Below are 27,879 nucleotides of genomic sequence, written 5' to 3' on the forward strand. Positions count from 1 at the left end.
GTGATCACTGCGATGCTTTTGCCAGCCCACTCATGCCGACAGCCCCGCCCATCATATTCCAGCACACGCGGACTCGCTCCAGTGCACAGGCTTCGTAGTTGTTGACAGTAGGAGACTGTGACTTCCCTAAAACGATAAACGTTGCGCACTGCCACTCGCGCCAAAGCAAAACTGCATTTTTGCAATACCGGTTGAGACCTTGTTATTATGCGGATGAGATGTTCACTCCTGACCCGGAGGCTCTAAGAACAACGAAAGCAGCCTGGCAGGGCTTGCCCCACCGATCGAGCGCGGAGCGTGGGCGCTCAACGGAGGTGCATATGGAGACGGCCTGAGTGGTTGAACCAAGGGGAGATGGCACGCACCTTATAGGGATAAAGGAGCCAAGGTTCGCGAGGGGCCACGGACTGGCGGTATCTGGTCGTAGCTTAGTCTGCACCTCGACGACCGCCCCTTGGAGCGCTGGTGGCGCCCACCATGGACCCAAACTACCATCAACAGCAACCACAGCAGCAGCAATATCAGCAGTACCAGCAGTACCAGCAGCACCCGCACTACCCTCAGGCGCACCAGCCCACGCCACCGCAGCCGTACGCGTCGCCGCAGCAGTTTACGTCCCATGCGCACCTCACGCCTACGTCGCAGCCACAGCACCTCCAAGCGGGCTTGCCGCAGCAGCTGCCGCAGACGCACCCTCAGATGCAGCAGCATGGGCTGCCGGGGGGCTACCCGCAGCAGCCTCAGCAGGTACAGCAACCGCTGGGCGCGGGGATGGGGGCCGGCGCTCAAGGCGGTATGATGCAGCACCATATGCAGCAGCAGGTAGCAATGCAGCAGCAGCAGCAGCAGGCGCAGGGCGGACAGCACATGCAATCCAGTATGCACACGCCGCAACAGCAACAGCACATGCAACCCAGCATGCACACGTCGCAACAGGTGGTTCAGGGGGCGGGCATGCCAGGCGTTGGCATGGGCATGGGCGCGGGGGCCCAGCCACACCTCCAGCAGCAGCAGCAGCAGCCGCACCAGGCCATGGCCGTGAGCCCACCGCAGCAGATGCAACAGCAAGGCATGCCCACCGCGGCGGCTATGGGTGTCACAAGCGGGGGAACGGCGGGCACGCCGGGGCAGGCGCAGGTACAAGTACAGCAGCAGCCTGCTGCGGCGGGGCAGGCGCAGCAGCAGCAGCAGCAGCAGCAACAGCAGCAACAGCAGCTTTTGCAGCAACAGCACCAAGCAATGCAACAGCAGATTCAGCAGCAGCAACAAGCATTGCAGCAACAACAACAGCAACAGCAACAGCAGCCGCACGCGGGAGCTCTTGTGGGGACTGCCGGGCCGCCAACCACAGCACCTACCACCGTTGGCACGGGAGCACCCAGTACGGCTGGCGCCACGACGGCGGTGGCCCCCACGGCAGTCGGCGCCACGGGGCATGCTGCTGTAGGCGCAGTGTCGCCCGGCGCCGGCGTCGTGGCGGCGTCGGGAACGGTGCCGGCAGGCGCCGTCGCAGCTGCAGGCGGTGCCACGGCGGCGGCTGCAGTTGCCGCTGCCGCTGCTGCCAACCCCACGCCCGAGTACAGCCGTGTGGTTATCCTGGTGGAGTGCACGGCGGCGATGCAGCAGTTCCAGCACAACATGCGTATGCTGTATGTGGAGCCGCTGCTGCGCCACATCGACAAGGGGAACTTCGGCTTGGTGGAGTTGGCGGTTGTGCTTGTGGGCACGCCCGACTGGACGTGCGACCAGCCGGTGGACGGTGAGCAATGTGGGAACGGCAGGGATGGCCCGGGCTTGTGTCCAGCCAGGCAAATGAACTGTGAGCTACTTGCCCATGGCTTAGGTTGCAGGCGCAAAGCTGCGGGTAAACAGCATCTTGCTCACGGCACGTCCGTCGCCCCATGCCTTTGCCCACGCCCAACGCTCAACGCTCTTCCACAGGCACGTCCTGGACGACGTCAGTGAGTGAGGTTCGCTCGCAGCTGGACGCGGTGCAGTTCGCGGGCGGCGGCTTCGGCCCCATCGCGCTCACGCAGGCGCTGGCGCACGTCATCTACCTGCAGACGCTGCCCTCCAGCTTCCCCGTGTCGCCGCCGCTGCCCGGCGGCGGCTCTCTGCCGGCGCCCGCCGACCCCGTCGTCAAATGCCACGTGCTCATGCTGGTAGCCTCGCCAGCGGACCAGCTCCCGGTGCACGTGCCGGGGCTGAAGGGCAGCGCGGCGCCGCCCGCGCTGGGGGCGGGGGGCAGCGCAAACGCGGTGCGCGGCGCCGCGACGCATGTGCCCGGCATGCACACGTACCACAGCCTGGCGCGGCTCGTGCGGCAGTCGTACCACATCCACCTCAGCATCGTGTTGCTTTACACGCGCGAGACCGTGAGTCCCTGCGTCAGTGGGTGTGGTGGTGTGGCCTCGGAATTGCGTAATGGGAAGCAGCTGGTTCAGGCGCGTCGTCGCGTAGCGTGCTGGGGTCACGGCCGCGGGTTATGCCGTGACATGGCTGATGTTGAGGAGTTGGCAGCGCTTGTGTCCGGCCACGTCCAGGATTGGCGCAGGGCCGGCGCTCCTCACACCTTCTGCCTCAATACTCTTCACGCCTTACTCCCTCACCGCCTCGCTCACAGGCCATGTCGTGCAAGGAGTACATGTTCATGATTGTGAACGAGCACTTGGAATGCCGCGACCGCGAGCAGCAGAGCAACGAGCTGGCGCAGAACATCCGCATCGGCTTTGTAAGTGCGCGCCGGTCAGGGCGCAACCGCAATCGGGCTTGCAGATAGCGTGCTCGTCATGAATGTGGGCGCTGCACATGAACACACCTGCATGCCGGTTGTACCGGCTATGTGCAGCCTTCTCGAACCTCGCAACGGTGCAGGTGCAAACCTCAGCCACGCACACACGCGTCCCCACTGCCCAACGACGTGTTGCATCCTCTCCTGCCACGCAGCCCGAGAGGCGCGAGTTCATCGCCTTCATCTCGCCAACCTGGGTCACAGCTACGCATGCGCTCAAGCGCGAGGTCGAGTCCAAAAACCGCGTCCGCCAGCAACAGCACCAACTCCTGCTTCAGCAGCGCCAGCAGGCGGCGGCCGCGGTACAGCAGGCGCAACAGGCCCAAGCGGCGGCGGCGGCCGCAGCCGCCGCGGCTGCAGCAGCTGCGGCCACGGCCGCAGCTCAGCACGCGGGGCAAGCGGCGGCGCAGCAGGCTCAAATGCAGACGCAGCAACAGGCGCTTGGTGACGCCGCGGCGACCATGGCGGGGCAAGAGGCGCAGAGCGCGCCGCGGTCAACGGTAAGCATGGCGCGTTGTGGGTTCAGGAGGATGGCGGGGCTTCAGACGCTGCGCGACGGGTTATGCAGACCAGTATGGTCTAGACGCTGGCATGGCCTGACAGAATTTATGCGGCGCAAGGCCCCACTTTACAGAGCGTGTCCTGGGTGCTACGTCAGAAGTCACTCGACGCATGCCTTTGGTGCTATACTCGTGCCAGTTGGAGATCGCCTAGTTGACTGACCCAAACTCAAGAAGTAATGCCAGCAATGACTGTCGCCGAGTGCATGATGTCTTGCACGCATACCTGCTGATCAGTCGTAGTGAGCTTGTAACATTACTTCCCCTGCCAATTACAGCAACAGACACCTGTGTACCCGGGGCAGCAGCCACACGCGGCCGGCGGCGTCACGCCCGCCTACGGCGATCCGGCACAGCAGGCCGCCGTGGCGGCAGCGGCGGCAGCGGCTGTCGCCGGCGCGGCGGCGCAACAGCACCAGGCGCAGCAACAACAGCAGCAGGGCGCGGGGTATCCCGGCACGGCGCAGGCGGTCAGCGGAATGGGGCAATACGGCGGCGCGCCGGGCACGGCAGCGGTGGCGCCGGGCGCTGCAGCTGCTGCTATGTACAGCGTGGGTGTAGGCGGCACGCCAGGGCAGGCACCCGGGCAGCTCTCCACCACGGCCTCGCCAGCCAACTACTACCACCAGTCGCCGCAGTACACGCAGGCGCAGCAGGCGGCGGCTGCGGCGACGCTGGCGGCAGCAGCGGCAAATCGCACGGGTTCGGGCACCCTGCCCGTTAGTGCCGCTGCAGCGGCGGCGCAGCAAATTATGGCGGCGCAGCAGGTGGCGATTGCGGCAGCTGCGGCGGCCGCAAAGAAGAGCGTGGCGCAGCAGGGACATCTCGGGAAGCCTGGCGCCATGGGGCAAGCAGGCACGCAGCCGGCACGGCCTCCGATGATGGGTGTCACGTACAACCCGGCTTTGGCCGCCGCTGCCGCTGCCGCAGCGGCCCAGGCACAGGCCGTGCAACAGCAGCAGCAGCAGCAGCAGGCGCAGACGCAGGCGCAGGTGCAGGCGCAGGCGCATGCGCAGCAGCAGGCGGCAGCAGCTGTGGCTGCCGCCACGGCCGCTGCGGTGGCGCAGCAGCAGTACGGCGTGCAGGCGCAGCAGCAGGCTGCACAGCAAGCGCAGCAGCAGGCTGCACAGCAGGCACAGCATGCATACATGCCAGCCATGGTCGCACAGCCGCCGCAGCCGCCGCAGCCGGCGCAATTCATTGTCGCGGTGCCGCAGATGTGGGCGGCGAGGCTGGGCGTGCACAATGACAACTCGCAATATCAGTACCCCATCTTCCAGGTGGGGCTACGTGCATCATGTAGTCCCATCCGCAATCTGCTGTCACCAGCCTGCTGCTTAACCCGCCTGGCTGCCTGTCCGCGGCCGGGGCGGAAGCCGCTTCGGCAATATAGGAATATGGGCGAGGGAGGGAAGCGGTGTTGAGAAGAAGGGCCATGCTACAAACGCGTACGCTCGCTTGTTCTGGATGCGGTGCTCAAACCTCTGGGCTTACTCTTTTTGTCTTGCCTTGTCCAGGTCCGCGTTATGCCGGAGAACATCCAGCCCGCCATTCCGCAAGGCAGCGCCGCGGAGGCGGAGAAGCTGTTCGAGTCCCTACAGACACGGCCCAACCTGTGCATGAGCCGCGCCGTCATGCCGCCGGAAGTGTCCGCCCTGTACCCCACCCGCGTTGCAGACGTGAGTGCCACACGCCGCGTCGTGCTGCGGTCCGTTGGGCTTGGCTGATGCCGTGCTGTTGATGCATCTGCTGCAGCTTGGGCGAATGTGTTGTAGAGTTAGCCATAGCAACGCTGCGCGACGAACGCAAACGCGATTATGGACGCAGGTGCGCCTCGACGTGATCCTGGTCACGGACTTTCCGGAGTCCATCGACGTCTTCAACAAGGTGGTTAATGTGAGTCGCCCAGCCCCTCACCTGTGTGCCAGATATGACTCAAACCAATAGCGCTGCTTTTCGCTGTGATGTTCTCTGCCTCCGGCGTTGTCTGCAAGCTGTACGTTGCCGGGAACACCTTGATGCCCGCTTCAACCTCGTCCTGGGCTGCACTCGTGTTCGTCGCCTGCCGCCACACTGCCCCCCCCATTATTATTTCATACCCACAGGACGTGCGCAGTGCCGGCAGCATGGCACTTGAGCTGGAACAACCGCTGCACGGCTACAGCCTCATCATTTGGCCGCCGGCCATCAACGCTGGCGGGCTCAAGGGCGATGGGACCGACTCGCGGGACCCCATCCTTGGCATGGTGGTTCGACGTGGATAGCTGCCCGCACGCGGGCGGCATGGTGCCGATGCCAGGCCGGGGGTCGGAAGTTTGTGGTGGATGCAGTGTGCGTTGGATGCGAAATGGTCACGTGGCTGCAAAATGCGTATGGGCGCTTGCTTGATGTGGGCCAGCGGGTAACGTGTATCGTTCTTGCGTGGAAGGTCGGTGTATTGGTACACGTCTGCACTGTTTGGTGGGATAAAGCGGCACGCTGGGTGCGACGTGACGGGCAGAGCGGCGACGCTGCTAGAGCAGTGACTGGCATGTCATTACGAGTTAGTGAGTTTGGTAGGCTCCGTCAAAGCCGCGGAGGAGCAAGGATGGACGTACGCATCCTTTGCAAAGCGTCAGGAGTACTGTCCCTACTCCTACAACCATTAAAAGTCATCCAATGCCGTTAGGTGCAACCGTCACTGAACCCGGCATCCGGCCGTCAGCGGTCAGCGTCCTGCATGTAGTTGGCTAGTTGCGTCTGGACACTGCGCAACTTGGCAATCCGCAAGGTATGATATATCGTGTCAAGATGATTAAGCGAAGAAACTTTCCAACCTCCACTCAGCCGTGCCTTCCAGGTTGCCACTTCACTCGTCAGCACTCGTCCATTTGGCACAGCAGCCCGTCATCGACCGCATTTGTTCAGGGGTACTCTGCGCGTCCCACCGTTTCTCCTCACTCCAATGACACTACTGCATCCCTGACACTACTGTCTACTGGAGGCACTCACTTGACCATATGTGCTCGATTGAACTACGGGACATTGGGCGCGACCCTACTTAACAGCAACCTGACCTGCAGGTATACGCAGAGGTCTGCACCATCCCGTGAGCAGGGGGGACCATGATGACAGCAGAGAAGACATAGTACCAGTTAACCCATGGGCCACATCTCCGCGTCACTCTGCACCTCTGCGTTTCCCACACTGCTTTTGCTGGAGTTGGGTAGCATCCGGGTAGCGTAGGGGTGGCAGCTGGTGATGCCCAATCTCTTGTACTGCAGCAACCCCCAGCTTCGCAAAGTAATACAAGAGCATGTCATTTCGCCGGTCCCGTCTGCAAGCAGCAGGAAAGCATGGCGGCGCTGATGATAGGATGGCGTTGCGCGCAGAGAGACGGTGGCCGCCGTGGCGTACGTCAGCGCGTACGAACTTGACACATGCTCACAGCGGTCCACATCATCGCAGGACTGTTAACAGCACCCCACACGGCGGTCCTAGGGCCTGTCCGGTGTGTTGTTGTGGCCATGCCTCCCTGAGCCTGCACACCGATTCGCCCTTGCGGTCTGGACTTGTCTGCAGCCTTAATATGCAGCCCGCGGGGCACTTACCCGTTGTTCCTTACCACACGCGCATATTTTAACGCTCACATTGCTCACCTTGCTTTCTTCCATCGTCTTTGCCTCCATGGCCTGATTGGCTGCTTCAAATTCCGCCTCCAGATCAGCCTCCGCCTGGGGGTAGGAGGTAGGAGGTCGCAGCACGCGAGGTAGCTATGGGGGCCGAGAGCACATAGCCCACGTTGGAGGCCAGATGGCGCCGCTGCTATTGGACGTGCAGACGAGTGAGTAAGGCCCTGTGTAACGAGTAAGGCCCCGTGTAGCATGGGGTCTGCCGAATTCCAGTGTGGAGAAGCCCCGCATAGCCCCCGCCTCCCTTGGCTCTGTACCCCTGCCACCAACCCTCAACACCTGCAGGCGCTGCGCCAGTTCCGCGTCGGTCACCTCTATGTTGCGCTTGCTTTGCAGTGCCTTGGCATTTTCGGCATCTAGCCTGTATTGCGACGTGAGGGGAGGGGCTCGGGTAGAGCTTGAGAAATATGTCTCGCCTAAACTTGCAATTGCCAAACGTCTCACTCTGCCTGAAGGCGTTTCGCCAAACCCTCGTCGTCTGCCATCTTGTGATAACACTTCTGTATCAGCCCTAGAGAGGTAATACCGTCTTTACACTAGCTGACTCGCGAACCCCATGCAAGTTGCGAATGGAAGTTTCTTTCTGCGCGGCATCGTATTTCACAGCATGCAGTAGCGTTGCATAACGTTGATGATCTGCTGTGCTTGATAATACTGTGCAAACCAACATCGGCCACGCCGCAAGTAAGCGGTGTTCTTCCTCGTAGAAGCCCTCAGCAACACCCAGGACTCGAGGATGGCGCAGCAACCTGTAACCGTGCACGAGTAAGGCATTGACGTAACGTGACGTTGTTTGTGGGTGCAGTTCCTCTGAGCCACCACAGAGTGCGATTGATGTGTCCCCGCTTGCCTCGCCGATGCCTCCGCGCGCAGCTTGTATGGTTTCCCCATTAAGGTGCTGCCGTCTCAAGAGGACGAGCGCCGCAGCTGCGATGTTAACGCGGAGCGCGAGGTTCCGCTCTGGCAGTGAGTCGGGGTTGAGGCACGGTGCAGCTTCTGCCGGTTCCCGTCCACGGTTTTCCGCGTTGTCAGCTGGCCCTGTCATGAGGCGCCGCATTGTGTACCGCCGACTCTCTGCATGCCATGCATAATTGTAGGCATTACATCGAGAAGGACAAGCTGCCCAGCAATGAGACCAAGCTGAAGGAGATGATCCGCAAGGTGTGGCGGGCGCCTTGATGACGAGATGAGGGGTGTTACGTGGCGGTGGGGCTTTGGCGGGCTTCGGCTTGGCTTCGACTCATGTGCGTAACACTATGAAGGTCGGCAGCCAACCAGGGGGCGGGTGTTGTTTCTCTGGGTCGAAGATGGCCCCTCGCGGCGTGGGTACGGCGTGCCCCGGCTTGTCGGGCTGTCCCTTCACTTGTAATCCGCATCCTTGATGACACCAGCGCGCCGGCGGCAGCCTCTGTAACTGGCGTAGTGCACCCGTATTTACTTGGCGCTTCTTGCCGTACCGGCGCTGCGCACAGGGTGTGCCGCCAACTCTGCGCAACTGGGTGTGGATGGAGACTAGCGGCGCCAACAAGAAGAAGGCGGGGCACGCAGGTGGGGCACGGCGCAGTTACAGGAGAGACTCCTCCATACGGTACCACCACTCGGAGTCCTGTCTGAACCTGTTGCGGGGCGGGGCTGTTAATACCAGCCAAACTAGACCAACTCAAGCCAAACTTGTGGATCACAGGCAGAGACGACAATGCAAGCGATAATACTTATGGGAGGGGCCCGACGGGGGAATGGCATGTGGGTCACGTTTCCGGCAGCCGCCGAGACAGAGTGTCGTTGTCCGCGCTGGTGCCGCATATCATCCTTGCTCTTGTGCCCATCGCCCTGTCTTGGTCGTCTAGCCAACTACTACAGTATTATGGTGAAGGCCGGCGAGGAGTCGCAGTACAAGAAGGACATCGAGACGGTGAGGGCAGGGGTTGGTGTGGCAGGGCATGGGAAGCGGCGTGAGCACGGGGAGCGGCAACAGACGGTTCACCAAGCTTGGGTCCGGAACTTGGACGTTCAGGCTGGGTCAGTTCTAGGCAGGTGCCCATTCACCCGGCAGGTCTGGAAAGTGCCGCCTGTTACCTGGGGTCCTTGGCCCCGGGCGCGCCTGGCTGGCTGCGCCACGAATACGTCACGATAACCCTCATTGCCTTCTTGCCGGTGCTTCCTTCCTCGCTACAGGACTCCACCCACACCTTCCCCGACCACCCGTGGCTGTCCAGTCCAGACGGCCGCGCCGCGCTGTGCCGCGTGCTGCAGGTGAGGCGGGCAGTGCATCGGAAGGCTCGCGGAGCTGAGCGCAAAGCTGCTGCGCGCATCTGTTACTAACCTGGGTGCGCGAGCCTGCCCGCCGCGCCCATCTCATTAAAGTAGCGCACGCCAGAGCATCCCACCAACACGGCAATTTGTGCGTCTTTGTGCACCTCACCGCGACCTAATTCCCTGCAATCTTCACACATCGACCTCCTGCCCCCGACAGGCCTACAGCGTGCACAACGAGCGCGTGGGCTACGTGCGCGCCATGAATACCATTGTGGGTCTGATGCTGGTGGCGCTCAACCGCAACGAGGAGGCGGCGTTCTGGCTGCTGGCGGCGCTGGTCGAGGACATTCTGTACCCGGGCACCTACAGCCGCAACCTGGAGGGGTGCCAGGTGGGTGGGCGCGCGGGTGGACAGCAGTGGTGGAGAGGGCGTGCGGGTTAGAGGGTTGTGTGGGAGCGAAGCGGAGTTTGTGAGGGTTGTGGATGGCGCGGGGCCTGCAGCGCCGGAGCGCAACAGACAACGCAGCGCCAGGGAGTTGGCGCCGGAATCAAGATGCAGTAGGGTAATAGCGCATGAGACTAACAGCGACTACAGTGACTCGTGTATGCGCTGGGGCCCTCCTAGCCAAATAAAGAGATTGTGCCCTGCGCCTTGCCAGATTGAGATGCGCGCGCTGGACGAGCTGATCGGCACCAAGCTCCCGCGGCTGCAGCAGCACTTCCAGGCCATCGACTTCGACATCTCCATGCTCGCCACCGACTGGTACCTGTGCCTCTTCTCCGTGTCGCTGCCGTCCGAGGTGCGGCTCGTGCCTGGCTCCATCGGTCGCTGGTTGCATGTCCTAGTGAACGTATGCAGTTTGAGACACCGCGAAGAGTAGAAAGGAGAGCTTTCTGAGGGGGCTTGGAAGCGGGGTCAGGGCAGAGCATGCGGTGCCACACAACCCTGCCTGGCTGCCCAAAAGCTGTTGATGTCCGCGGGTTGACCATAATCACGCGCCGCCTTCACCACCTCTCCTTCCGCCTCCACGTCCCACACAGACGGTGATGCGGACCTGGGACTCGCTGTTCTATGAGGGCCCCAAGATCCTGTTCCGCGTGGCGCTGGCCATGCTGAAGATCTACGAGGACAACATGCTGCGTGTGGGCGATGCCGGCGAGCTGCTCATGCGCATGCGCAACGCCGCAGGTGCGCAGCGCAAGGCACGCTATGCAATAGCCACAGGGCTGCGGATGCCACCCTGCCGCCCGCCTTTGGCCACTACAAGAACCGTAGCCAGACCGCGGTGTTGCTAGTCGAGGCCATTCGGGTTGGCGTGCACCTGTCTATCGAAGATAGCGTGCAGTGAAGCCTGGACGCTTCTCGTACTCCCTGGATGCAAGGCCCTCGTCATCTGTGCCCTCTTCATCGGCCTAACATCGGTGCCTGCAACCTCGCCACCCGCAAATTACCGCAGCCACCATGCACCAGCGCGACGTACTGATGGCCACGGCGTTCGACCACATTGGCTCGCTGCCCATGGCCACCATCGACAAGTTCCGGGAGATGAAGCAGCGCGAGGTGGGGCTGGGCACATGTGTTCTGTGTTGCTGGGCGGCATGAGCGCGGCATGAACACCATTGTGGGGCGGGAAGCGGGATGGGAAGCGGGGCGGGTGGCGGGGCGGGCGGCGGGGCGGCGACCTGTGCCTGGTTTGGCTGCCTCAGCGGCTCAGCGCGGTGCCTGGTCATTAGTGCTGACGTGCTCGTTGGCGAAGAGGCGCATTGAACTCGAGACAGGTAATGAGGAGGCTGGCGTGCACGTCAAACAACGCTGGTGCACACAACGATGTGCAGGTGGAGGAGATGCTGGCGGGCCGCGGCATCCGCGCGGACGTGTCGGGCGGCGGAGGTGCGCAGGGGGCTACGTCTGAGGCTACGGTTCAGGATGCTCGTGCAGAGGCCTTGACAGGGGAAGATGTTTGACAGCATGCTCCACCAGTGCCGGTTTTGTAGCGTGAACGAGAACGCAATGCTCAGCGCTTTTACCGCCATCTTGCGCATGCAGCGTCGAGCGGCGGTGCGGCGCCGAGCGTGGAGAAGGTCAAGCAGGGCCTGGGTGAGTTGCACAGCGCCTGCATTTGCACCTGTATTAGTCCCGAGCGCAGTTCATGGTGCGCCATGCCCCAAGCACCTTGCTACTGCCCTCGGCTTCGGCGGGTTCAAGGTCTCATGCCGCTTAACCGCAAGCAATCACAACCCACTTCGTCTTCCATTTCAGGCAAGTTCATGGCGGGCATGACGAAGATGGCGGAGAAGGTGGCGGACAAGACCGCCGAGCAGCTAGCCAAGATGAACACACGCGACGACGGTGCGCCCCCAGCGGCCAGCACCAGTGGCGCGCCGGCTGCGCCGGCGGCTGCACCTGCTCCCGCGACGCCCGCGCCGGCTGCACCTGTGGCGCCCGCGCCGGCTGCGCCTGTGGCGCCCGCGCCAGCTGCGCCGTTGGTGCCCGCGGTGGCTGCGCCGGCGGCTGCTGAGGGCATCGCGGCGGCGCCAGCCAAGGAGGAGCCTGGAAACCCCTTCCTCTAAGCGTACAGCATGGGGCAGCGTTGGTGGTGTGTGGAGGGTGCTTTGCAGGTTGGGGTACTGTAGGTGGGGGAGGGGTTTGAGTTGGAATGCCCAATGGCATGTGCAAGTCCTGCCGGCAGCGGGCCGCCAGGCAGAGTGGCAGACTGAAGAATAGGACTGCACTAGCTGTTCAAGCAAGAGTATTTGAGCATTGAGTCAGAAGGCGCAGCTCGCCTGGGGAAGCCCCTGCTGTGTCAGGTGCTGATCAGACATGTTTACGAATTGGCGAGTGGACGAGTGGATCTGAGAGATTGAGGATACAGTGCGAATCCGAGAGCTCCGATGGCTTGTCATGTGGCAACGCACGGCAGCGAAGGGTGGCATTCGTGGCAACGTCAACAGGCACCGCACCGAATGTGACCAGGGATGACGTACAGCAGACGAGTCCCACGCTGGTTTGACACAGCTAGGCAGCGCACGAGGCTCCTGGCATGATTGGAAGGTGCAATACGCGGCAGCACGAGACGCTTGGACTGGGAAGGTGGAGTGGCTGATTACACTGCGGGAGGTGGCGCCTGCGCATACCATGTGCTCTTGACCAACATAGCCACATCCAGTAGCGACATACAGTCGCCGACTGTAAGGCGGCGAAGGTCCCTGTAATGGTAACAAGCGCCCAGTGAACACCCAAGCGCTGCCCCTCGTCATTTCCGTAGGGTGGCAACAAAAAGGTGCAGCCACCGGCCCAGCTTTGTTAGATATGGCCATCACACATGCCCCCTAGCCTTGTAAAGGGCTGCAAAAGCTGCACGCAGCCTGGCTGCACATGCCACGCAACTGAACCGGCATTCTTGCGCTCCGCTGTATGACACCGTTCGTTACGCACGTGTAATGCACAGTGATCCCCAGTAGTCTTCACGCTTTCAGCACGTCCTGCTAATGCCGTTGGCGGTGCAGCAGAGCTCGTCAAATGCACGTCACAAACAGACCATCGGGGCCATCTGAATCGTCGCCACCGCCGGCCCAATCCGCCCCGCCCTCATCCTCCACAAAATCCCCCCACATGCCACCCACGCCGCCACCTGCCCCGCCTGCGCTGCTGCCTCTGCCTCCGTGCCCTCCTCGCCAGTCACGTGGCGCATGCGAGGGCTTGCCGGCATGACTGGTGTGACCACCGTTGCCGACGGCGCCGCCGCTGCTTCCGCTGCGCAGACCCATATCGGCGGCCCAGCCGTCAGCGCCGTACGCCGCTGCGCGTGGCGCGGGCGGCTCACTGACCTGGTGTTGCCTCAACAGCGCTTCCTGGGGCGGTTGGCACTGCTGATGGTGGTCCTGCTGCAGTGCTTGCTGCGGGTGACCGTGTTGCAGCTCGTGCTGAGACGGGTGCTGCTGTACTTGTGCCTGCGGCCCCCATGCGCACGCCAAGCCTGCCTGTGCTGCCACATGCCCCATGCCGCTGCTGGCATCGGCTTTGACCGCTCCACTGCTCCACACAGGTTCGCCAAATGCTGCACGACCATGTCCAGCGCTACTGCCGTTGCCGTGCCACGGCCCCTGGCCGCCAAAATGCGCACCCGTCACCGCCGTACCGAAGCCCTTGGCCGTGACGGCAGGCACTCGAGCAGCGGGCGCTCCGTATGCAGAGGCCGGCCGCTGTTGCTGCTGCTGTGGTGGCTGCTGCTGCTGCGCGGCAGCTTGCGGGTGGATAGGGCCGTGCCGCTGCTGCAGGCGCTGGCCGCCTTGCAGGAGCGGCTGCTGAGCGGTCGGGCCGGCCATGGACTGCCCCTGTCGCCGGGGCTGGCTGGCGTGCTGGTGCTGCTGGTGGGGCCGCAGGAAGCCCTGCTCCTGAGCAGCGTTGTTCCCATGCTGAAGCCCCGACGCCGGCGGCACGAAGGACATGGACACTCCACCCTTACCGTGCCGCGCAGCCCCCGACTGCTGCAGCGAGGGCCGGGGACCTGCCGGGCCAACCGCCCGCCCGTACGGCGCTGCCGGGCCGCGGGGCGGCGCGTTACGGGGCCATGCACTGATTCCACCAGCGGCGGGGAAGCCATTGTATTCGGCTTCCACTTCGCCCGCGTCGCTCGGTAACAGGCGCGCGTGCTTGCGTGCGCGGCCCTGCCCCAAGCCATCGCCATGGCCGCGTTTGCGGTCTGGCTCCGGCAGCGCTGTCACGAAGGCGCCGCTGAGCCCTGCCCCTCCATCGTCATTGCCAAGCCCCTGCTGAAGCTCCTCCTGCTCCGTGAAGTCATCCCAGTTCAGCGTGTGCCCGTGCTGACGTTGCGGGTGGCCTTCGTGTCTAGCGGGTTCGTCAGCGTGCTGCGGTCCAGTTATGACAGGCGGCCCTGAATAAGCGTGCTGCTCCAACCGGTCAGCCTCCGCTTCCTGGGCTTGTCCCACGCTCATGTTGAGCCGCTGAACGTGGAGGCGTATGTCCTTGCCAGAGTTGGAGATGGCATATACGTGCTGAATTGTCTGCTTCTCGCCACAAACAGCGCAAGCAAACTTCTGGACCTTTTTCACCTGTTGGGACTGAAACTTGCTGCATTTTACACACTTCACGGCTTGGAAAGTTTGGGGCATTCGAGCATCAAACAAGACAGCTCGCGAAGTATGAAGCGTGCTCTGGATGCTTGGTGTTTGTATAAGTTAGTAGTAGCGTGCTAATTAGTACGCAAGAGAGAGGGTTAAACTGGCGCACATGGATGATGGCCCGTCTAGAAATTTCGCTGAATCGCTCTGCCCCGGTCCACATCTGTCCCCTCTGTAACATCCGCATTCACATATCGAGCCGTACACACAGCCGTTCCTTGGTTCTTTCTATTCGCACCAAGATTGCCGTTGGAGATATCCAGGGAGGCTGCGTGACGCGGCTTCAATTATGAGAGGGGGGCGTAGGGGCAGGTAGGGGGGTGATCACGGCGCGCGGGCCTGTTGAACTCTCACGCGGTGAGAGCAGTCCTAATAGTTACAGCCACACGCGTATGACTACACCTAACAGGTGAGGATCAGTGCTACTTAGCCCACACAATCACGCCAGCGCATCACACCACGACTACGTGTCTACCTGCTCTAGCTTGACCCCACGAGTCCGTCGTAATGGCAGCCTGCCAATTGTCACCCTCCTGCTTGTCTATGTCTGTGCGCGCGCCCTGGCCATCATACCGTCATATTGAATAAGGCATACACGCATCCCCACTGAGCCTTGTGCATAGCATGCGCGTACGCGTCAAGCCACGACACCAGCTCCAATGCATTCCACCGCCCCGATCCACCACCCAGCACTCCCCTCCTAAGGCTCCGCAACGTGCCACACGTGCTCATCGCCCTTGCGTGGCCTTGGCGCGGTTCAGCGCCATCTCCTCCAGCACCTGTGTCCCAGGGCACAGTCGGCGCATCGACGGTCAGCGCAGGTCGTGGAGCCATGGGGTCGGCGGTCGGCGGGTCTGTAATGCGCTGGCAAGCCCACAACCAAAGCCACGTACACACGGCCCGCGCCCAACCCTCCCAAGCATACCAGCGTCCGTAGCTACACGCACCCATGCTACCCCAGCAGGCCGCCACGCTTGCGCTCACGTTCGAGATGAAGTCCACATCGGCCTGGTCGCGCAGCACGCCGCGCGGCAGGAAGTCCTTGAGCTCCGCCGCCTCGCGCAGCAGCTTCTTGCGCTCCTCCTCCACCAGCCCGCGCACGCGGTCGTCCTCGGAGCGCCTGCGAGCGGAAGCAGAGAGACGAGCTTTAGCGCAGGGTTGCCAGGCAGAAATGTGTGTGGCACGGGGCTGTTCCGCACGAGTGCACGCCACCGTCAAGGATGCCAATGCGCCCAATCCTGGGCCAACGCCCGCATTGCCAGCACCCAACCCAACCATAGCACCCACTTTGCCGCGTCCTCCGCCTCCTCCCGCGCCTTGGCCGCCTCGAACGCCTGACGCTTCTCGTCAATGAGCCGCTGCACCTCGCGCGCGTGCTCCGCCATGCGCATGCGCCGCTTCTGCGCGTTCATCTGCTCCAGCTTCTCGTCCTCCGCGAACTTGGCCAGCATGCGTTGCCGGAATGCCTCCTCCTCGGCACGGAATGCGGCCTCGCGCTCCTCCTGCGGGGGGTGCGGGAAGTGTTGCGTAAGACAGCGTCGAGATGCGGAGAGGCATCGTATGCGGCGTATCACTTGAAGCCGGGTCAACAGTAGCTAGCAGACCGCACACTCACTCAGAACATGTGCATGCTGCCGTACGTTGCTGCATCCCGCCGTACATGTACGAACCCATGGCTCGCTGCTAGGAGGCTTTACACAGTCCGTGCGCGCTGCCACGCCACCCACCTTGAGCTTCATCTGGTACTCGTTGGCGCGGCGCATCTCCTCCTTGGACTCTTCCGCCTTGCGCTTGCGATCCTCGTCCTCCTGCCGCCGCTTGGCCTCCAGCTCCTCCTGCCGCAGCATGTTGATCAGCTCCTCCTCCTCCTCGCGCCTGAGCAGGGAGGGGAATCAACATGGGGCGATGTTAAAAGGTGTCAATCCAGCCGACACGTCACGGACATGTTGGGCCTGGTACTCGGGTACTTGTTTACCAACGCCGCACAACCCAGGCCCCAGCCAGGAGCGGCTGGCAAATGGAATCCATGCCCGTGGGAAATCCCTTGCTTGGCCCCATGTTCCTCCACAGGCGCTGGTTGCGATGCCCTGATGCATTTTGGGCCATAGCTCACCTGGCCATCTCCGCCTCCATCTCCCGCTTGACCTTCTCGTACATGCGGTCCGCTATCTCCTTCCGCATCGCCTTGCGCTCCGCCTCCTCACGCTCGCGCTCGCGCACCGACTGCCAGTACTCTGCACCGAAGAAAGTAAGCATGTTCCAAGCGAGTCAGTGCTGACGTGTCCCTAGCGGGCGAGCGGGGCTGGAATGGCATAGCCCCACAATCACTTTGCGGTCAACAGCACGTGCCGCATCCGTTGCTGCGCCCGTACCCGGGACCACACCAACCTCTCACAGTGCACGGGCAATGCCAGTAACCAACTAGAGCCAGTCCCGGTCCCGTCATGCAATCCAGCCGCAACTCCTTTTCCCCGGCCATCACGTGCCACAGCCCCTGAACCCCCGCCCGTCTAATCCTCCATTCCACTCTTGTCCCATCTACCCATTCCCATAAAAGAGCACCAGCAACGCACCCTGGATCTTTTTGTCCTCCGCGGCCGCCGCCTCGCGCTCCTTCCGCCGCAGCTCATCCTGCTGCTCCAGGAAGTGGCTGATGAAGTCCTTCGTCTCCTCCTGCCGCTGCCGTTTGGTGGCCATCTCCGCCGCGTCCTCCTCCATGATCCGCCGCACCACCTCGTCAATCATGGCGCGCTCGCGCACCGCCTCCAGCTCCGCCAGGCGGGCCGCCTCCTGCTCGTTGGGATGAGCAGGGTGAAGTGGAGGGCATGTGGATTGGAGTGATGGTGGAATGGTGGATGTGGGCCCGCGGGTTGGCTTCGTATAATGAATGCAAACGCGTCGTAATTGCTGGCTATCCAGCACAGCCACATGCGCGCCCGCGGCCTCGGGGTTGTGTTGAGGTATCTGCTGCCGCAATCAAGGCCACACCTTGCTTGCAATCCTGCCTTCAAACCAAGCTGCCTGTCATAGCCCACCCCCCATACCATGCAACTTGAGACCGAATTGAAGGTCTCGGGCACATCGCCACCCGCTTGTTGCCTACTGATGACGGGTAACACAAGCCCCCTTCAACCATCCAAACCTAACCTAACCCTCACCCTAACCCTACGCACGCCATTCCAGTCCCAACCTGTCCACCCGGACCCCTCCACTCACCGCCTTCTCCTGCATCTGCTCCTCCAGCACCATGCGCGCGCGCACGTTGGCTTCGCGCCGCTTAGCCTGGTTCTCCTGCTCCTGCGCCTCCGCCTCTGCTGCCGCACCCGCCACGAACTGGTTGAAGGCGCGGTCGTACTCCTGCTGCTGCTCGCCGATTATCTTCTTCTCAACCAGCTGGTCCGAGCGCTCCTTGTTCACGCGCGCGACACGGATCTTTTCCGCAAGGCTGTTGGCAAGCGAAGCGGCAGCGGGCATAACAGATTGATTACGTGAGCCTTAGTAAGGCTGAGTGACGCACATACACACAACAATCCCGATGTGTTCGTCCACGAGATCCGGTTCGCGCCCATGACGGCTGTGCCACCCACCTGCGCAGCTCGTCGCTCTGCTCGCGTAGCCGCTGCACCTCGCGCTCTGAACGGTCCTTTTCCTGCTGCTTCCGGGCCATGGCGACCGCGATGCGCTCCTCCTCCTCGGCGCGGATCGCATTCAGCGTCTTTTGACGTTCACTCTGTGCAACGGGGGGAGATGAGGAAAGGGCGTTTAGAGCCCCATCCCGTTTGCATCCATCCGAGGCCTTGGGGCTGCCGCCACGGGGCTGCCGCCCACTCAAGCCACCATCCACCCCGAAGCAAACCTTTCCCCACCACCCCTCCCCTCTCCCGCCCGGCCCTAGATGCTCGCCAATGCCAACTATACGCCTGATAGGTGCCCCAAACTTGCATACCCCGGTACCGTCTGGCATGGCCCCGCCCCACCTGGTACAAGCTCTCCAGCATCTGAGCCTCCGATGCACGCTCCTTGAACTCGCGGCCTTTCCGCTTGAAGTCATCCTTAACGGCATTAGCTGCTACTGTATCATAGACCTTTTGGTCATTGAAGTACCTGAGGGAGAGCCAAAGCCGGATGAGCTCGCAAGAGTTCGGGCAAATGGCGTGCCATGCCCATGTTCCGCGCGCACCTGTTGATCTCCGACTTGGCTGCCTCCGCAATCCGTCGCGCAGCCTCTCTTTGCTCCACAGCTACAGTGACAAAAAGCGGACACAGCGTTGGCATGCCTGATAGGACCGCTCGTCGCGCATGCACTCCGCGTTGTCGGGCAAGCCGACCTACCGCGCGCGAGGTGGCCCCTCTTGGGGGCTCGGGTGCCACCATCGTGACATGTGCAGTCACAGGCCGACATCTTGGCCACCCAAGCTCGAAACCCGAACCACTTGGGCGGCTCTTGGGCCGCGGTTGAAGTCCTTAAAGCCCGAACAGCTACTGTTTAGACAAAACTAAGGAGATAGAGTCTTAGTGCCGAGCTCAGCTCACACGCGACGATGGATTGAGTATTGTGACGCTTCTACCCAAGCAGCGTGCTGCCAGAAGTGTTTGTTATGTAGTGATAATATGCAAAGGACACCGTACACATGCCAAGCGTTGGCAAACGGGGGTTCTGGAAATCCTCGAAGTCATCCGCGCTCATTCTGCTGGATCGTGTTTCTGGCCTGCAGAGGCGTTTCACCATTGCTGGTTGAAAATAATTCCTTACGAGCACATCCATCCTTCCAGCTATCTTGCAAACAATCTTTGGACACTGACAGCTGAAACCAGGTCTTCACGTTCTCTTGGTCCTTTACGCAAGAGCCATGGCTATACCAAGCATAACTCTCCTCATAAGTACATAGGGCTATTATGAAGGCGAGGCGCAGCGAGAGCTGCCCGCGGCCGAGCCGCAAGCCAGTCAGCGGCGCACCACCGCAGGCAAGAGCGCTTCCGGAGGCTGGAGCTCTTATGATTTTCAGGACGGCCATAGCTAAAGGCGTGCATGCAATGCAGGCCGAACTCCAAGTGCTACCGGGGCCCTTGACTCCACTGTTGACACGGGCCTGCACCCTGCAAGACCTCGGGCCTGAGGACAAGCAGAAGGTCACGAAGCTCCTGAAGCAGGTGGAATGCGGGTGTGGGCGTTTACGCCTGTCTGCATGCCCCCGACCGCATTTGACAGTGAGCACTGCTTATTCTTACAGGTGGTGGAGCTGGGCCAGGAGGTGCAGACCCTACGCCAGCAGCGTGACGAAGTGAGCGCCCTCGACTTGCAAACGAAGTCGTACAGTAGTACAGGCCTGCTCGTGCCAGTCCTGATCATATGCTGTTCCCTTGCGCCTCACTCGGTCTGCGCTACATGATACAGACTGCAAAGCAATATTCTCAACGGGAGGAGGAGCTGAAGGAGACCCACCGCCAGCTGCATAAAGAGCACCTTCTGTGAGTATCGGCGTCTGACAGCCTGAGTACTGGTATCACAACACACGGCCTTTCTACGGCATGATGCTGCAGGCTAAAGAAGAAGCTGGGACAAGTGCTGTTGGTGCTTCGGGCGTCGCAAGCCAAGGTACGGCGTACATTCATTGAGAAATGCATCTGTGGGTTGCGTTGGGCCTCGCGATGTTTGACGTGCAACCTCCACTACACCAGGTCCACGCGTTGGAGGCGGCGCAGCAGGCGGCAGAGCTGCCACAGAAGACCCAACCCAGCAACGACCGATCCGGGGAGTCAGATGCTGCGGCGCTGCCACGAGACCAGGAGGCGGAGCCGCAGGCTCAAGCGGGCCTGGGCCGTGCCGTTGGCTCCACTGCAACTGGCTGCCCCAGCAGCCCAGCACCAAAGGCTGCTAGCGCGCCATCACTACTCCACGTGGCACCCGGCACGCACGTGAGTATCACGATCCACCACACTTCGGACCCGCACGCGACGTCCGCATCAGCCTTGCAGGCACCTGGGCCGAACCCAGTCATCGCCATCCCCACCACCACAGCGGCCATGCCGGCGGCTACGGTTGAGGACCAGTGCGCCAGTGGGCACGATGCGGGGCCTTCCAACCCAGATGGTTCAATGTGCAGCAGCCATTCACCGACGGCGATGCACACATGGCGTACAGGGGTGGGTGCAGGGGTGGTGGCAGCCAGCGAGGGCTGCTTGGGTGTAACCAGCAGCTGCTGTATGGCGAACGCGGGCTGGCCGTGCGTGTCACGCTTGTCTACGGCGTCCTCCAGCGCAGTGGGAGCCGGCCCAGCAGGGGCTGGAGCCGGCGGCAGCAGGGCTCGCGCTGGACCGCGCAGCATCCAGGTCAACTCCAGTATGCAGCACTTTGAGGCAGTGCCCGTGGACGAGGTAAGCGTGTGTCCGAATCAGCCACGCAGACAGTATCCACGACTGAGTTCACATCGCATGGAGGTTGGATTGGGTCGGGCATTGGCAATCTATCTTGTGCATAAGGATGCGGTTGCCTGCGCGGTCGGGCCAGCTTACGGCAGTAGCGTCTGCAACCCTCAGCGATGCCCTGGGTGCAACACGCAACGCAGGTGCTGCTGGAAAGCCCAACGGGCCAGGTGGGCTCACCCATGATTGTGCCGCCGAGCGAGGATGTCGTGGCCGCTGCGTCCAGTTTGCTTGGTTGGCAGGTACGGTGCAGAACTGACCATGTACACAAGGCTGCATCGGCACGAGAAACCCTGATGACTTGAGCGTTTGCCATGCACAGGCGCAGCAGGGCTTCATGTCGGCCGATGAGGCGACCAGCACCCTGCGCCCCGTTCCCGGGCCGGGCGATGACGCGCCGGTCTGCAGCGCCGGCTCAGGAGCAGCAGCAGCACGCGGCCGTGCTGTTAGCAGCCACGCCAACGTCGGCAGCGGCAGCGGGGCCATGGCACGCAAGGTGCTGAGCTACGACCCGGCCATCGGAAAGAACGGCGCCTTCTACTTCGTAGACGTGGACAGCCCACCGGCGTCGGACGTGCTGCCTGCAGGGCGACCGCCCATACACAACAAGGCGGGCGCGGGCAGGGTCATCGAGCACGCCCAGCTACAGGGCGCCCTGTGTACGCCAAGCAGCGCGACAAGCAGCATGACGCTGGGTGCTGGCGGGACAACGCGGGATCCAGCAACCTCGGGAGGTGCGGCGGCGCAACCCACTGTCCGACCCCATGCCGAGCCGAGGCGCGCCGTGGCGGAGCCTGCCAGCACATGGCAGCCACCGGCGGCTCAGCGAGCGCATGGCCAAGCGATACCCTTGACTGCACGGCCTGCGTCAGCTGGGCCTGCAGCCATTGGAGGCTCATCCGGAGTTCAGGAGCCGCTGCAGTCGGTGCATGCCGCGGACGCAACGGCAGCAGTCCCGACAGTAAAGGCGGCCTCCTGCCCTGAGCCCAGCTTCTGCGCTAGCGCCGCTCCGCCCGGATCTGCAGGTGCAGGCATGCATGCAGGACACGCGTCTACCTTGCACATGGTGGCGCTGGGAAGGGCCATGGGACAAGGACACGGCCAGGAGCTGCAGCAGCCGCTGCCAACGGTTCTGCAGCCACCGCAGTCTGTAGCACCGTTCAGCCCATACAGCTACGCCGCCAGCGACAGCACAGCGGCCGTAACACCGCTGGCGCCTCTGCACGCCGCGGCCTTGGCGCTGGCGCGAGCTGGCGCTGGTAACGGGCGGCTTGCTGCCGGCAGCTGCAACAGTATTACCGGCGTCAAGCACGCGCCTCACGCAGGCGCCGGCAGCAGACGCGCTGGTGTGGGTTTTGCGGAGACGCCGGGCAGCGCTACAGGCAGCCTTTACCGGATGGCGGGCATGCTAGAAGACCTGGCTCGGCAGCAGCACTGGGACATGCAGCCACCGCCCGGGGTAGCGCCTGCGCAGCCGCTGATGCCGGCGGCTTCTCCAAAGCCGGGAGCCGCTCAGGAGCAGCAACAGCAGCAGGCGGTGGGGATGGCCGGAGGGCCTCAGGCGGTGGCTGCTTGGCTCGAGGAGAATGCGGGGTCAGCTTCCTCGGTGGGCGGCAGCTGTATCACGGACCGGTACGACGAGTCTCTGGTGGACATCCTGTCCCAGGTGAGCCGCTCCGCGCGTTCGGGGCGCCATGACGCATCTCCACAGGCTGTGCAACTGACAGCTGTCGAGTTACTCACGCTGCGCCATGGTGCCAACATGCATTCAGGCTGACGAGGATCTGGAGCAGGAGCACCGGCAACAACAACGGCAGCAGCAGAGACTGAAGCAGCAACAGGACCAGGCAGCCAAGCTCGGCCGGCAGCGTGGGCAGCGCGGCGGGCCCGCAAGCTACGCATACGCTGGAGGTCAGCAGCAGCATGGCCCGCGTGCTGCTGTGGCTGGAATAGCTGCAGATTTGCCGGTACCACGGCCACAGGTCCGTCACATGCGTGCTGACTATCATAGCTCGCATCCGCTCATCTCCGCAGCTGCGTGTGTGCCTGCCTTGATGCTTGGTTTGGTCCCGGGCTTATACTTTCTTGCCCTCGTCACCGCTTGTACTGCGTGCAGAAGGTCTCCATTGACGCCCTGCTGGCAGCAAACATATTCGAGGAGAACGACGTGCTGAGCGCCATTTTGGAGCAGGAGCGCTGAGGCGGCTGAGGAGCGCTGAGGTGGCAAGCTCCCTAAGATGACAGGATGGCGTCAGTCGCGGAACGGGAAACGCCACGGAGCCGGTATTGGTATCGCGCTAGGAGCGGCTGCAATAATATGTCCGGCGTGCATAAAACTGTGAGCTCATGACGTATGGTTTCTGCTTGGCGCTGAAATTTGCGCAAGCTACGGCACATTCCGCCCTTTGGGGAAGCGGTTCGCGCCGCGCGGATACTCATCCTACTGTATGTCGCATTCTTACTCATCTTGGACATATAACATATTGAAAAGCTTGCATCCACTCGGTAGCGGCAGAGCCGAGACCAAGTTCGGGGCCTTCGTGCGGGCATCCCAGTAGCTCTTTTTCTGCAGAGTGCTCGTTTACTTATCGCGCTTGCTTAAAGGACTCGTACTGAAAGCAGTAATACTTTCCATTGGCTCGGCGCTACACAACGGGGCACTGAGTTGAGTTGCGCTATCTGCCGTGCCCGCAGCGACCCAACAAGTGTAAAGCTCCTTGCGCTTACATAAGTTGCGTATAAGCTTGTCAGCATATGTACCTGGCCTCCTGAGTCACGAACGGAGCTGCACGGGCGACTACCTGTGCTAACTCCTCGCAAGACTCACGAGGAGGCTCGCTACTCCGCCATAAAAGCGCGCACGGCCATCAGAAGGATTCGCAGTGCTGGGTCGCTTTGGGTTTTGCTGACAAACACCGGCATCCCCGGACGTTGGCAGCATGGCTTTAGCCACGACGAACTATGGTCAGGGCGTGTACAACTCGTCCGTTGACATGCAGTAAGTGTTGGAGATGGAGTGGAGGAGATATACTGCAAGGGCACCTAGGCGCTGGAGGTGTAGCCAGGAAGAGCGTGTTTGGTGCAAACCCGAACCCTGTGCCCTGACACGCTCGCTACCTCGGTTGCGCATTACAGGAACCTCGGCAACCTGATGCACGTCGCGGAGGTGCAGTATCAGAGGCAACTGAAGACCCTGCAGGCGGTGGGTGTCAAAAATTGCAAAGCGTGCTCGACAAGGGCATAATGGGTGCTCACGCCAGGGCTGCGCACCAGTCTGAACCGCTGCCCCGCCCTCCGCTGCTTTGCATTCCGTGTGCCCGTCCACAGCTTCAAAAGCAGGCGGAACTGACCGCGGAGGAGAACGCGGCATGGCGGCACCGCGAACAACGGCGCATGGAGAAGTATGCGGCCATCGACTATGAGCGGCAGCAACAGGCGGAGCACCGGGCTGAGCTGGCTACCCAGGTATGTGTTAAGAAAGCACAAGGGGAAAGGTGTGGTATAGGAAAGCACAAGGAAAGAAGGGTCGACACAAAGGTGTATGTGAATGGGCCGGAGGCTGTGGTCGAGCTTTGAGGGGTACGGCAGTCCTGCAGGCAGGAAGCAGCGCCTGGTTGCTTTCGTGGAAGGTGACAAGGTGCATGCCGGGCGCGGGGGGGGGGGGGCAATGCCGACGGCCACACGGGCATTTGCCGTGCGGGCCCGCCGCTTACGCGGTTGTTACCTGAACCCGGGGCCTGCCCTACATACGGTCTTCCGCAGGTTGCCGAGAACCGGGCTGCCCGCATGGAGGCGGCTGCGCAGCACGAGGAGGCGATGCGGGCGGCAGCGGCCGCCAAGGTGCAGGCGGTGGAGGACCGACTGGTGAGTGCTGCGGCAACTGTCCGAGTCGCGCGTTCCTGGGAATTCCCATGTGTCATAACTCGAAAGCAAGCGTACGGTGGGAAAGGCGCAGCCGCCTGTGGGTCGGTATCCTGGCCTCACGGACTGTGCTCCCATTACCTCCTGCCGCCACACCAGGCTCGCTTCGCGTCGGAGCGCGCCGAGCACGCGGCGCATGAGCGGCAGCGCATTGCGGCGCTGGAGGCGAAGCGCGAGGCCACCTACCGTGCCAACCTGGAGATGCTGGAGGGCCGGCGTCAGGCCATGCTGGCGCGGGAGCGGAAGATGGAGGACATTCTAAGGCAGCGGGAGGAGGTGGGTCCGGGGGCGGGGGCGGGAGCGGGGGTGGGAACGGGTGGCGGATGGTGGGGTGGCGAGGCGGCGGGGTGGTATGGAGAAGGCAGTGGACAAGGAGGTGACGAAGGCTGCAGGGTCACGATTGCGGGAGCGGGAGCAGAAGCTAGAGCTAGCGCTGAGCGGATACAGTGTATGTGATGGCATGGTTAGCAGCAGTGGCGCGCGGCGACGAAAGCCATGAGTCACAGCCAGCTGTTTTGCCCGACTTCAACCTCACCTGCGCTTGCGTCCCTTCCATGTCTTCCGCAGCTGCGTCAGCTGCAGCTGCAGATCAAGGCGGAGGAGGACTATCTACGCGACCACCAGCGCCGCACCATCAAGGCCAAGGCGGAGAGGGACCTGGAGGGCCGCCTCGCCACCTTTGCGGCGCGCAACACCGCCAAGGACGAGTACGCCGCCCGCCGCAAGCAGGTGGGTGGGGCCGAGTTTCCGTTGAGACTGTACGACAGTATTATGGTGGGCCAGCAAGAGGCGCATATTACAGGACAGAATAAGCACTCTCCGCCTGCCCATGCACCGCAGTTATACTCACAATCCTCTATCCGCAGGAGCTGGAGCACCTGCGTAAGATTCGCGCGGACGAGCTTCGCCAGCGCTTCGACTACATCGCTGCACAGGTGAGGGCGCCGCGTGGTGGGGCGGGGTCGGCGGGGTCGGCGGGCATGCGCGCCAGCATCCGTGCGGCGGAGCTCTTAAGCCTCGTCCACTTATCACAGCACCATTGACTGCGCCCCCATCAACTGCCAGGCCAATGAGGCTGCGGCTGTGGCGCACGCGGAGCGCCAGGCCCTGGCCATGCGGCTGGACGACAAGGCGGCGCGCGGGGAGGCGCTGGCGGGCCAGCGGCAGCTGCTGCTGAACGAGATGGCGGCCCTGCGCCAGGCCATGCAGCGGCAGGAGGAGGTGCTGCGGGCCAGCCTGCTGCGCATGCGGCAGAAGGGCAGCGTGGCTCTGCCGGAGGAGGTCGTGCGCAGCCTGGAGGCGTTCCAGGTAACACAGGGGGCGGGCGTATCGGGGACATGGACGGGGGAAGTGTCACTCGTTCCAAACCAACCAGCGGGTGGATGGGAGGGGGTCAAGGGTCGGAAAATGATTGGACAGTCGCGTGACCTGATGATCACTCCATTTCTGGTACGCATCTCCCTCCCACTCCACGCCATCATTTCCCCCCTGCTCTAGACTGGCGGCCCCGTGAAGGCCACCACGCTGCTGGGTGGCCCGCGCGGCTCGCCCGGTCGCCTGCCGGGCGCGGCGCCACGTCTTGCGCTGCCAGCCGTGCCCGCGGAGGAAGCCCTGGCTGCCGGTGCCTTTGCCGGCACCACCATCCGCCGGCCACGCTCCGCGGCCGTCACGCCCCGCACGCCGGCGGGCGCCGGCGGCTACGGCCGCGGCGGCGCAGCCGCTACTGGCCGGCCCGGCTCCACCGGTCCCGGCCAGGGCCAAGTGGTGGGCGAGCGGTCTTACCTGACAGCCATGCTGAGCCCCCGCGTGGGCCAGCCCGGCAAGGCCCGTCGCATGGCGGCGGCGCAACGGCCCCTGAGCGCCAGTGCGGACTTCCGCCGCAGCGCCGACGCCCGGCCGCTCACCTCGCCCGCCACGCCCACGCGGCCCGGCGCGGGCGCTGCGCCCACGCCCTACGCGCCCTACACGCTGCCGCAGGCGCGCAGCCGCGGCCGGCAGCCGACGGTTGAGGAGCAGGTGGCGGAGATGACTAAAACGTCGGACGCGGCGGCGGAGGCAGCGGCCAGCAGGCGCTACAGCGGCGTGCACGAAGTGGCGCGGCCCGGCAGCCGACGTGAGGAGGAGCTGCGAGCGGTGCTGCAGGAGGAGATTGCCAAGGAGGGCGAGCGGCAGGCCATGCTGGCCAAGGTGGGTGGCCTGTGGCGGTGCGGGCTGCGTGCCACTTCATCTTGTGCTGCTGCAGGGCTCTTCCGTTGGGCTTGGGGACAAGTATAACGGAGAAGGGAGCGCGCAGGCAGTCCATCCTAGCCACCGCTGACTGCATGGTTTTACCCGGCCATTAAGCGCTTGCCCTGTGCTCCCCTCACTCCCAGGTCGCGGACGACACCGAGCGCGCCCGCCTGGTCAAGTACTTCACTCTGGAGCGGGAGGAGGCCAAGCGCCGCATCCTGGCACTCAGCAATGCAGCGCAGGCGGCCCTGTACCATTGAGCGCTTGGCGTGCGGTAGTGTTCCGAAGTTTGAAAGCCGACACGCCGTGTGGGCGCCGCGTTGGACGCGGACATAAAAGAAAAGTAGGAGAATGGAACCGTTCGGAATAGGAGAAAGGGCCGGCAGTAGTACGGTAGTCCCGAGTTGATTCACTTGGGCTAGTAGCGGTGGTGCATAGCAACGTTGACGCGACACGAACCACACCTGTGACACTCCTCAAACGACGTTTTGGACTTGACACCTTCACGAGATTGACTGACCGCATAAACAGAGCGCGATGATTGGCGTGCTTACGGGCTGCCTGTTATGCTTAGATGCTACCGTAGCAGGATTATGGCAGATTGGGAACAGAGCGCAGCAGAGCGTAACCCTTTGGAAGATGGACCGTTGCACTGGTGCCAGGGAACAGAGCGCAGCAGAGCGTAACCCTTTGGAAGATGGACCGTTGCACTGGTGCCTGGCACGGTGCTTGGTGGGTTTATACGTTGCAAAAGTGTTGTGCTGCTGTGCAAATATAACGTCTTAATGACAGTTCTGAGGCGAGGCATGAGGCAATGACAGTGCAATGTAATGTAGCCAGACGCTCTGTCAGTCGGCGTGGGATGGTGTGTGGCACTGTGGTGCCG

The 27,879-nt window shown here is 62.8% G+C and overlaps 7 protein-coding genes across 8 annotated transcripts; 4 read left to right on the forward strand and 3 right to left on the reverse strand.

The window, feature by feature from the left end:
- Window positions 1-96: 96 nt before the first annotated feature.
- CHLRE_17g736950v5 (uncharacterized protein) lies at window positions 97-5,638 on the forward strand. Of its 2 annotated transcripts, none has more exons than XM_043072565.1 (8): window positions 97-1,759; window positions 1,942-2,375; window positions 2,624-2,731; window positions 2,947-3,291; window positions 3,630-4,631; window positions 4,869-5,030; window positions 5,179-5,247; window positions 5,457-5,638. In XM_043072565.1, exons 1-8 carry the CDS (start codon window positions 478-480, stop codon window positions 5,613-5,615), a joined length of 3,561 nt encoding a protein of 1,186 aa, XP_042915024.1. In that variant the 5' UTR covers window positions 97-477; the 3' UTR covers window positions 5,616-5,638. The 2 variants fall into 2 exon arrangements, with proteins under 2 accessions (XP_042915024.1, XP_042915025.1); XM_043072566.1 differs by having other exon boundaries at window positions 3,636-4,631.
- Window positions 5,639-5,640: 2 nt separating this feature from the next.
- On the reverse strand, window positions 5,641-7,576 carry CHLRE_17g737000v5 (uncharacterized protein). The gene is made up of 4 exons (XM_001699563.2): window positions 7,467-7,576; window positions 7,302-7,383; window positions 6,990-7,064; window positions 5,641-6,667 (listed from the first exon to the last, which is right to left on the reverse strand). Exons 1-4 carry the CDS (start codon window positions 7,505-7,507, stop codon window positions 6,650-6,652), a joined length of 216 nt encoding a protein of 71 aa, XP_001699615.2. The 5' UTR covers window positions 7,508-7,576; the 3' UTR covers window positions 5,641-6,649.
- A 100-nt stretch (window positions 7,577-7,676) lies between these two features.
- On the forward strand, window positions 7,677-12,507 carry CHLRE_17g737050v5 (uncharacterized protein). Its single transcript, XM_043072567.1, has 13 exons — window positions 7,677-7,787; window positions 7,896-7,988; window positions 8,120-8,183; window positions 8,495-8,570; window positions 8,870-8,934; window positions 9,198-9,275; window positions 9,496-9,669; window positions 9,938-10,078; window positions 10,320-10,467; window positions 10,736-10,839; window positions 11,115-11,169; window positions 11,326-11,376; window positions 11,539-12,507. The coding sequence occupies exons 3-13, from the start codon at window positions 8,172-8,174 to the stop codon at window positions 11,847-11,849; spliced, it is 1,215 nt and encodes a 404-aa protein (XP_042915026.1). The 5' UTR covers window positions 7,677-7,787; window positions 7,896-7,988; window positions 8,120-8,171; the 3' UTR covers window positions 11,850-12,507.
- Window positions 12,508-12,530: 23 nt separating this feature from the next.
- CHLRE_17g737084v5 (uncharacterized protein) lies at window positions 12,531-14,586 on the reverse strand. The gene has a single exon (XM_043072568.1). The coding sequence runs from the start codon at window positions 14,232-14,234 to the stop codon at window positions 12,795-12,797; it is 1,440 nt and encodes a 479-aa protein (XP_042915027.1). The 5' UTR covers window positions 14,235-14,586; the 3' UTR covers window positions 12,531-12,794.
- A 198-nt stretch (window positions 14,587-14,784) lies between these two features.
- On the reverse strand, window positions 14,785-19,026 carry CHLRE_17g737100v5 (uncharacterized protein). The gene is made up of 11 exons (XM_001699564.2): window positions 18,753-19,026; window positions 18,601-18,661; window positions 18,398-18,524; window positions 18,008-18,150; window positions 17,637-17,865; window positions 16,994-17,210; window positions 16,534-16,654; window positions 16,148-16,295; window positions 15,708-15,922; window positions 15,405-15,540; window positions 14,785-15,199 (listed from the first exon to the last, which is right to left on the reverse strand). Exons 1-11 carry the CDS (start codon window positions 18,820-18,822, stop codon window positions 15,149-15,151), a joined length of 1,518 nt encoding a protein of 505 aa, XP_001699616.2. The 5' UTR covers window positions 18,823-19,026; the 3' UTR covers window positions 14,785-15,148.
- Window positions 19,027-19,186: 160 nt separating this feature from the next.
- Window positions 19,187-23,566, forward strand: CHLRE_17g737150v5 (uncharacterized protein). The gene is made up of 10 exons (XM_043072569.1): window positions 19,187-19,385; window positions 19,461-19,571; window positions 19,652-19,702; window positions 19,816-19,889; window positions 19,962-20,016; window positions 20,100-20,795; window positions 20,987-21,085; window positions 21,166-22,509; window positions 22,616-22,825; window positions 22,960-23,566. Exons 1-10 carry the CDS (start codon window positions 19,317-19,319, stop codon window positions 23,041-23,043), a joined length of 2,793 nt encoding a protein of 930 aa, XP_042915028.1. The 5' UTR covers window positions 19,187-19,316; the 3' UTR covers window positions 23,044-23,566.
- A 50-nt stretch (window positions 23,567-23,616) lies between these two features.
- CHLRE_17g737200v5 (uncharacterized protein) lies at window positions 23,617-27,878 on the forward strand. Its single transcript, XM_043072570.1, has 10 exons — window positions 23,617-23,841; window positions 23,979-24,045; window positions 24,171-24,308; window positions 24,606-24,707; window positions 24,864-25,040; window positions 25,332-25,493; window positions 25,631-25,699; window positions 25,830-26,072; window positions 26,262-26,951; window positions 27,137-27,878. Exons 1-10 carry the CDS (start codon window positions 23,783-23,785, stop codon window positions 27,251-27,253), a joined length of 1,824 nt encoding a protein of 607 aa, XP_042915029.1. The 5' UTR covers window positions 23,617-23,782; the 3' UTR covers window positions 27,254-27,878.
- Window position 27,879: the final 1 nt, after the last annotated feature.

Source organism: Chlamydomonas reinhardtii, chromosome 17 (assembly GCF_000002595.2).
Source record: "Chlamydomonas reinhardtii strain CC-503 cw92 mt+ chromosome 17, whole genome shotgun sequence".
In the NCBI taxonomy this organism is placed as follows: Eukaryota; Viridiplantae; Chlorophyta; class Chlorophyceae; order Chlamydomonadales; family Chlamydomonadaceae; genus Chlamydomonas; species Chlamydomonas reinhardtii.

Excerpts from the sequence above, each read along its gene's own strand:
- CHLRE_17g736950v5 (XM_043072565.1), top strand. The coding sequence starts at position 478 with ATGGACCCAAACTACCATCAACAGCAACCACAGCAGCAGCAATATCAG. Across the intron at positions 2,732-2,946 it reads AGAACATCCGCATCGGCTTT|CCCGAGAGGCGCGAGTTCAT; the intron begins GTAAGTGCGCGC and ends CCTGCCACGCAG. Across the intron at positions 5,031-5,178 it reads ACCCCACCCGCGTTGCAGAC|GTGCGCCTCGACGTGATCCT; the intron begins GTGAGTGCCACA and ends TTATGGACGCAG.
- CHLRE_17g737000v5 (XM_001699563.2), bottom strand. The coding sequence starts at position 7,507 with ATGGCAGACGACGAGGGTTTGGCGAAACGCCTTCAGGCAGA. Across the intron at positions 7,384-7,466 it reads GCGAAACGCCTTCAGGCAGA|GCTAGATGCCGAAAATGCCA; the intron begins GTGAGACGTTTG and ends GTCGCAATACAG. Across the intron at positions 7,065-7,301 it reads AACTGGCGCAGCGCCTGCAG|GCGGAGGCTGATCTGGAGGC; the intron begins GTGTTGAGGGTT and ends TCCTACCCCCAG.
- CHLRE_17g737050v5 (XM_043072567.1), top strand. Across the intron at positions 8,935-9,197 it reads ACAAGAAGGACATCGAGACG|GACTCCACCCACACCTTCCC; the intron begins GTGAGGGCAGGG and ends TCCTCGCTACAG. Across the intron at positions 11,170-11,325 it reads GGACGTGTCGGGCGGCGGAG|CGTCGAGCGGCGGTGCGGCG; the intron begins GTGCGCAGGGGG and ends TTGCGCATGCAG.
- CHLRE_17g737084v5 (XM_043072568.1), bottom strand. The coding sequence starts at position 14,234 with ATGAGCGTGGGACAAGCCCAGGAAGCGGAGGCTGACCGGTTGGAGCAG.
- CHLRE_17g737100v5 (XM_001699564.2), bottom strand. The coding sequence starts at position 18,822 with ATGTCGGCCTGTGACTGCACATGTCACGATGGTGGCACCCGAGCCCCC. Across the intron at positions 16,655-16,993 it reads GGAGGACAAAAAGATCCAGG|AGTACTGGCAGTCGGTGCGC; the intron begins GTGCGTTGCTGG and ends TCTTCGGTGCAG. Across the intron at positions 15,200-15,404 it reads ATGTGGACTTCATCTCGAAC|GTGCTGGAGGAGATGGCGCT; the intron begins GTGAGCGCAAGC and ends CCTGGGACACAG.
- CHLRE_17g737150v5 (XM_043072569.1), top strand. The coding sequence starts at position 19,317 with ATGAAGGCGAGGCGCAGCGAGAGCTGCCCGCGGCCGAGCCGCAAGCCA. Across the intron at positions 19,386-19,460 it reads TCAGCGGCGCACCACCGCAG|GCCGAACTCCAAGTGCTACC; the intron begins GCAAGAGCGCTT and ends CATGCAATGCAG. Across the intron at positions 19,703-19,815 it reads TACGCCAGCAGCGTGACGAA|ACTGCAAAGCAATATTCTCA; the intron begins GTGAGCGCCCTC and ends TACATGATACAG.
- CHLRE_17g737200v5 (XM_043072570.1), top strand. The coding sequence starts at position 23,783 with ATGGCTTTAGCCACGACGAACTATGGTCAGGGCGTGTACAACTCGTCC. Across the intron at positions 24,046-24,170 it reads AACTGAAGACCCTGCAGGCG|CTTCAAAAGCAGGCGGAACT; the intron begins GTGGGTGTCAAA and ends GCCCGTCCACAG. Across the intron at positions 24,708-24,863 it reads AGGCGGTGGAGGACCGACTG|GCTCGCTTCGCGTCGGAGCG; the intron begins GTGAGTGCTGCG and ends CCGCCACACCAG.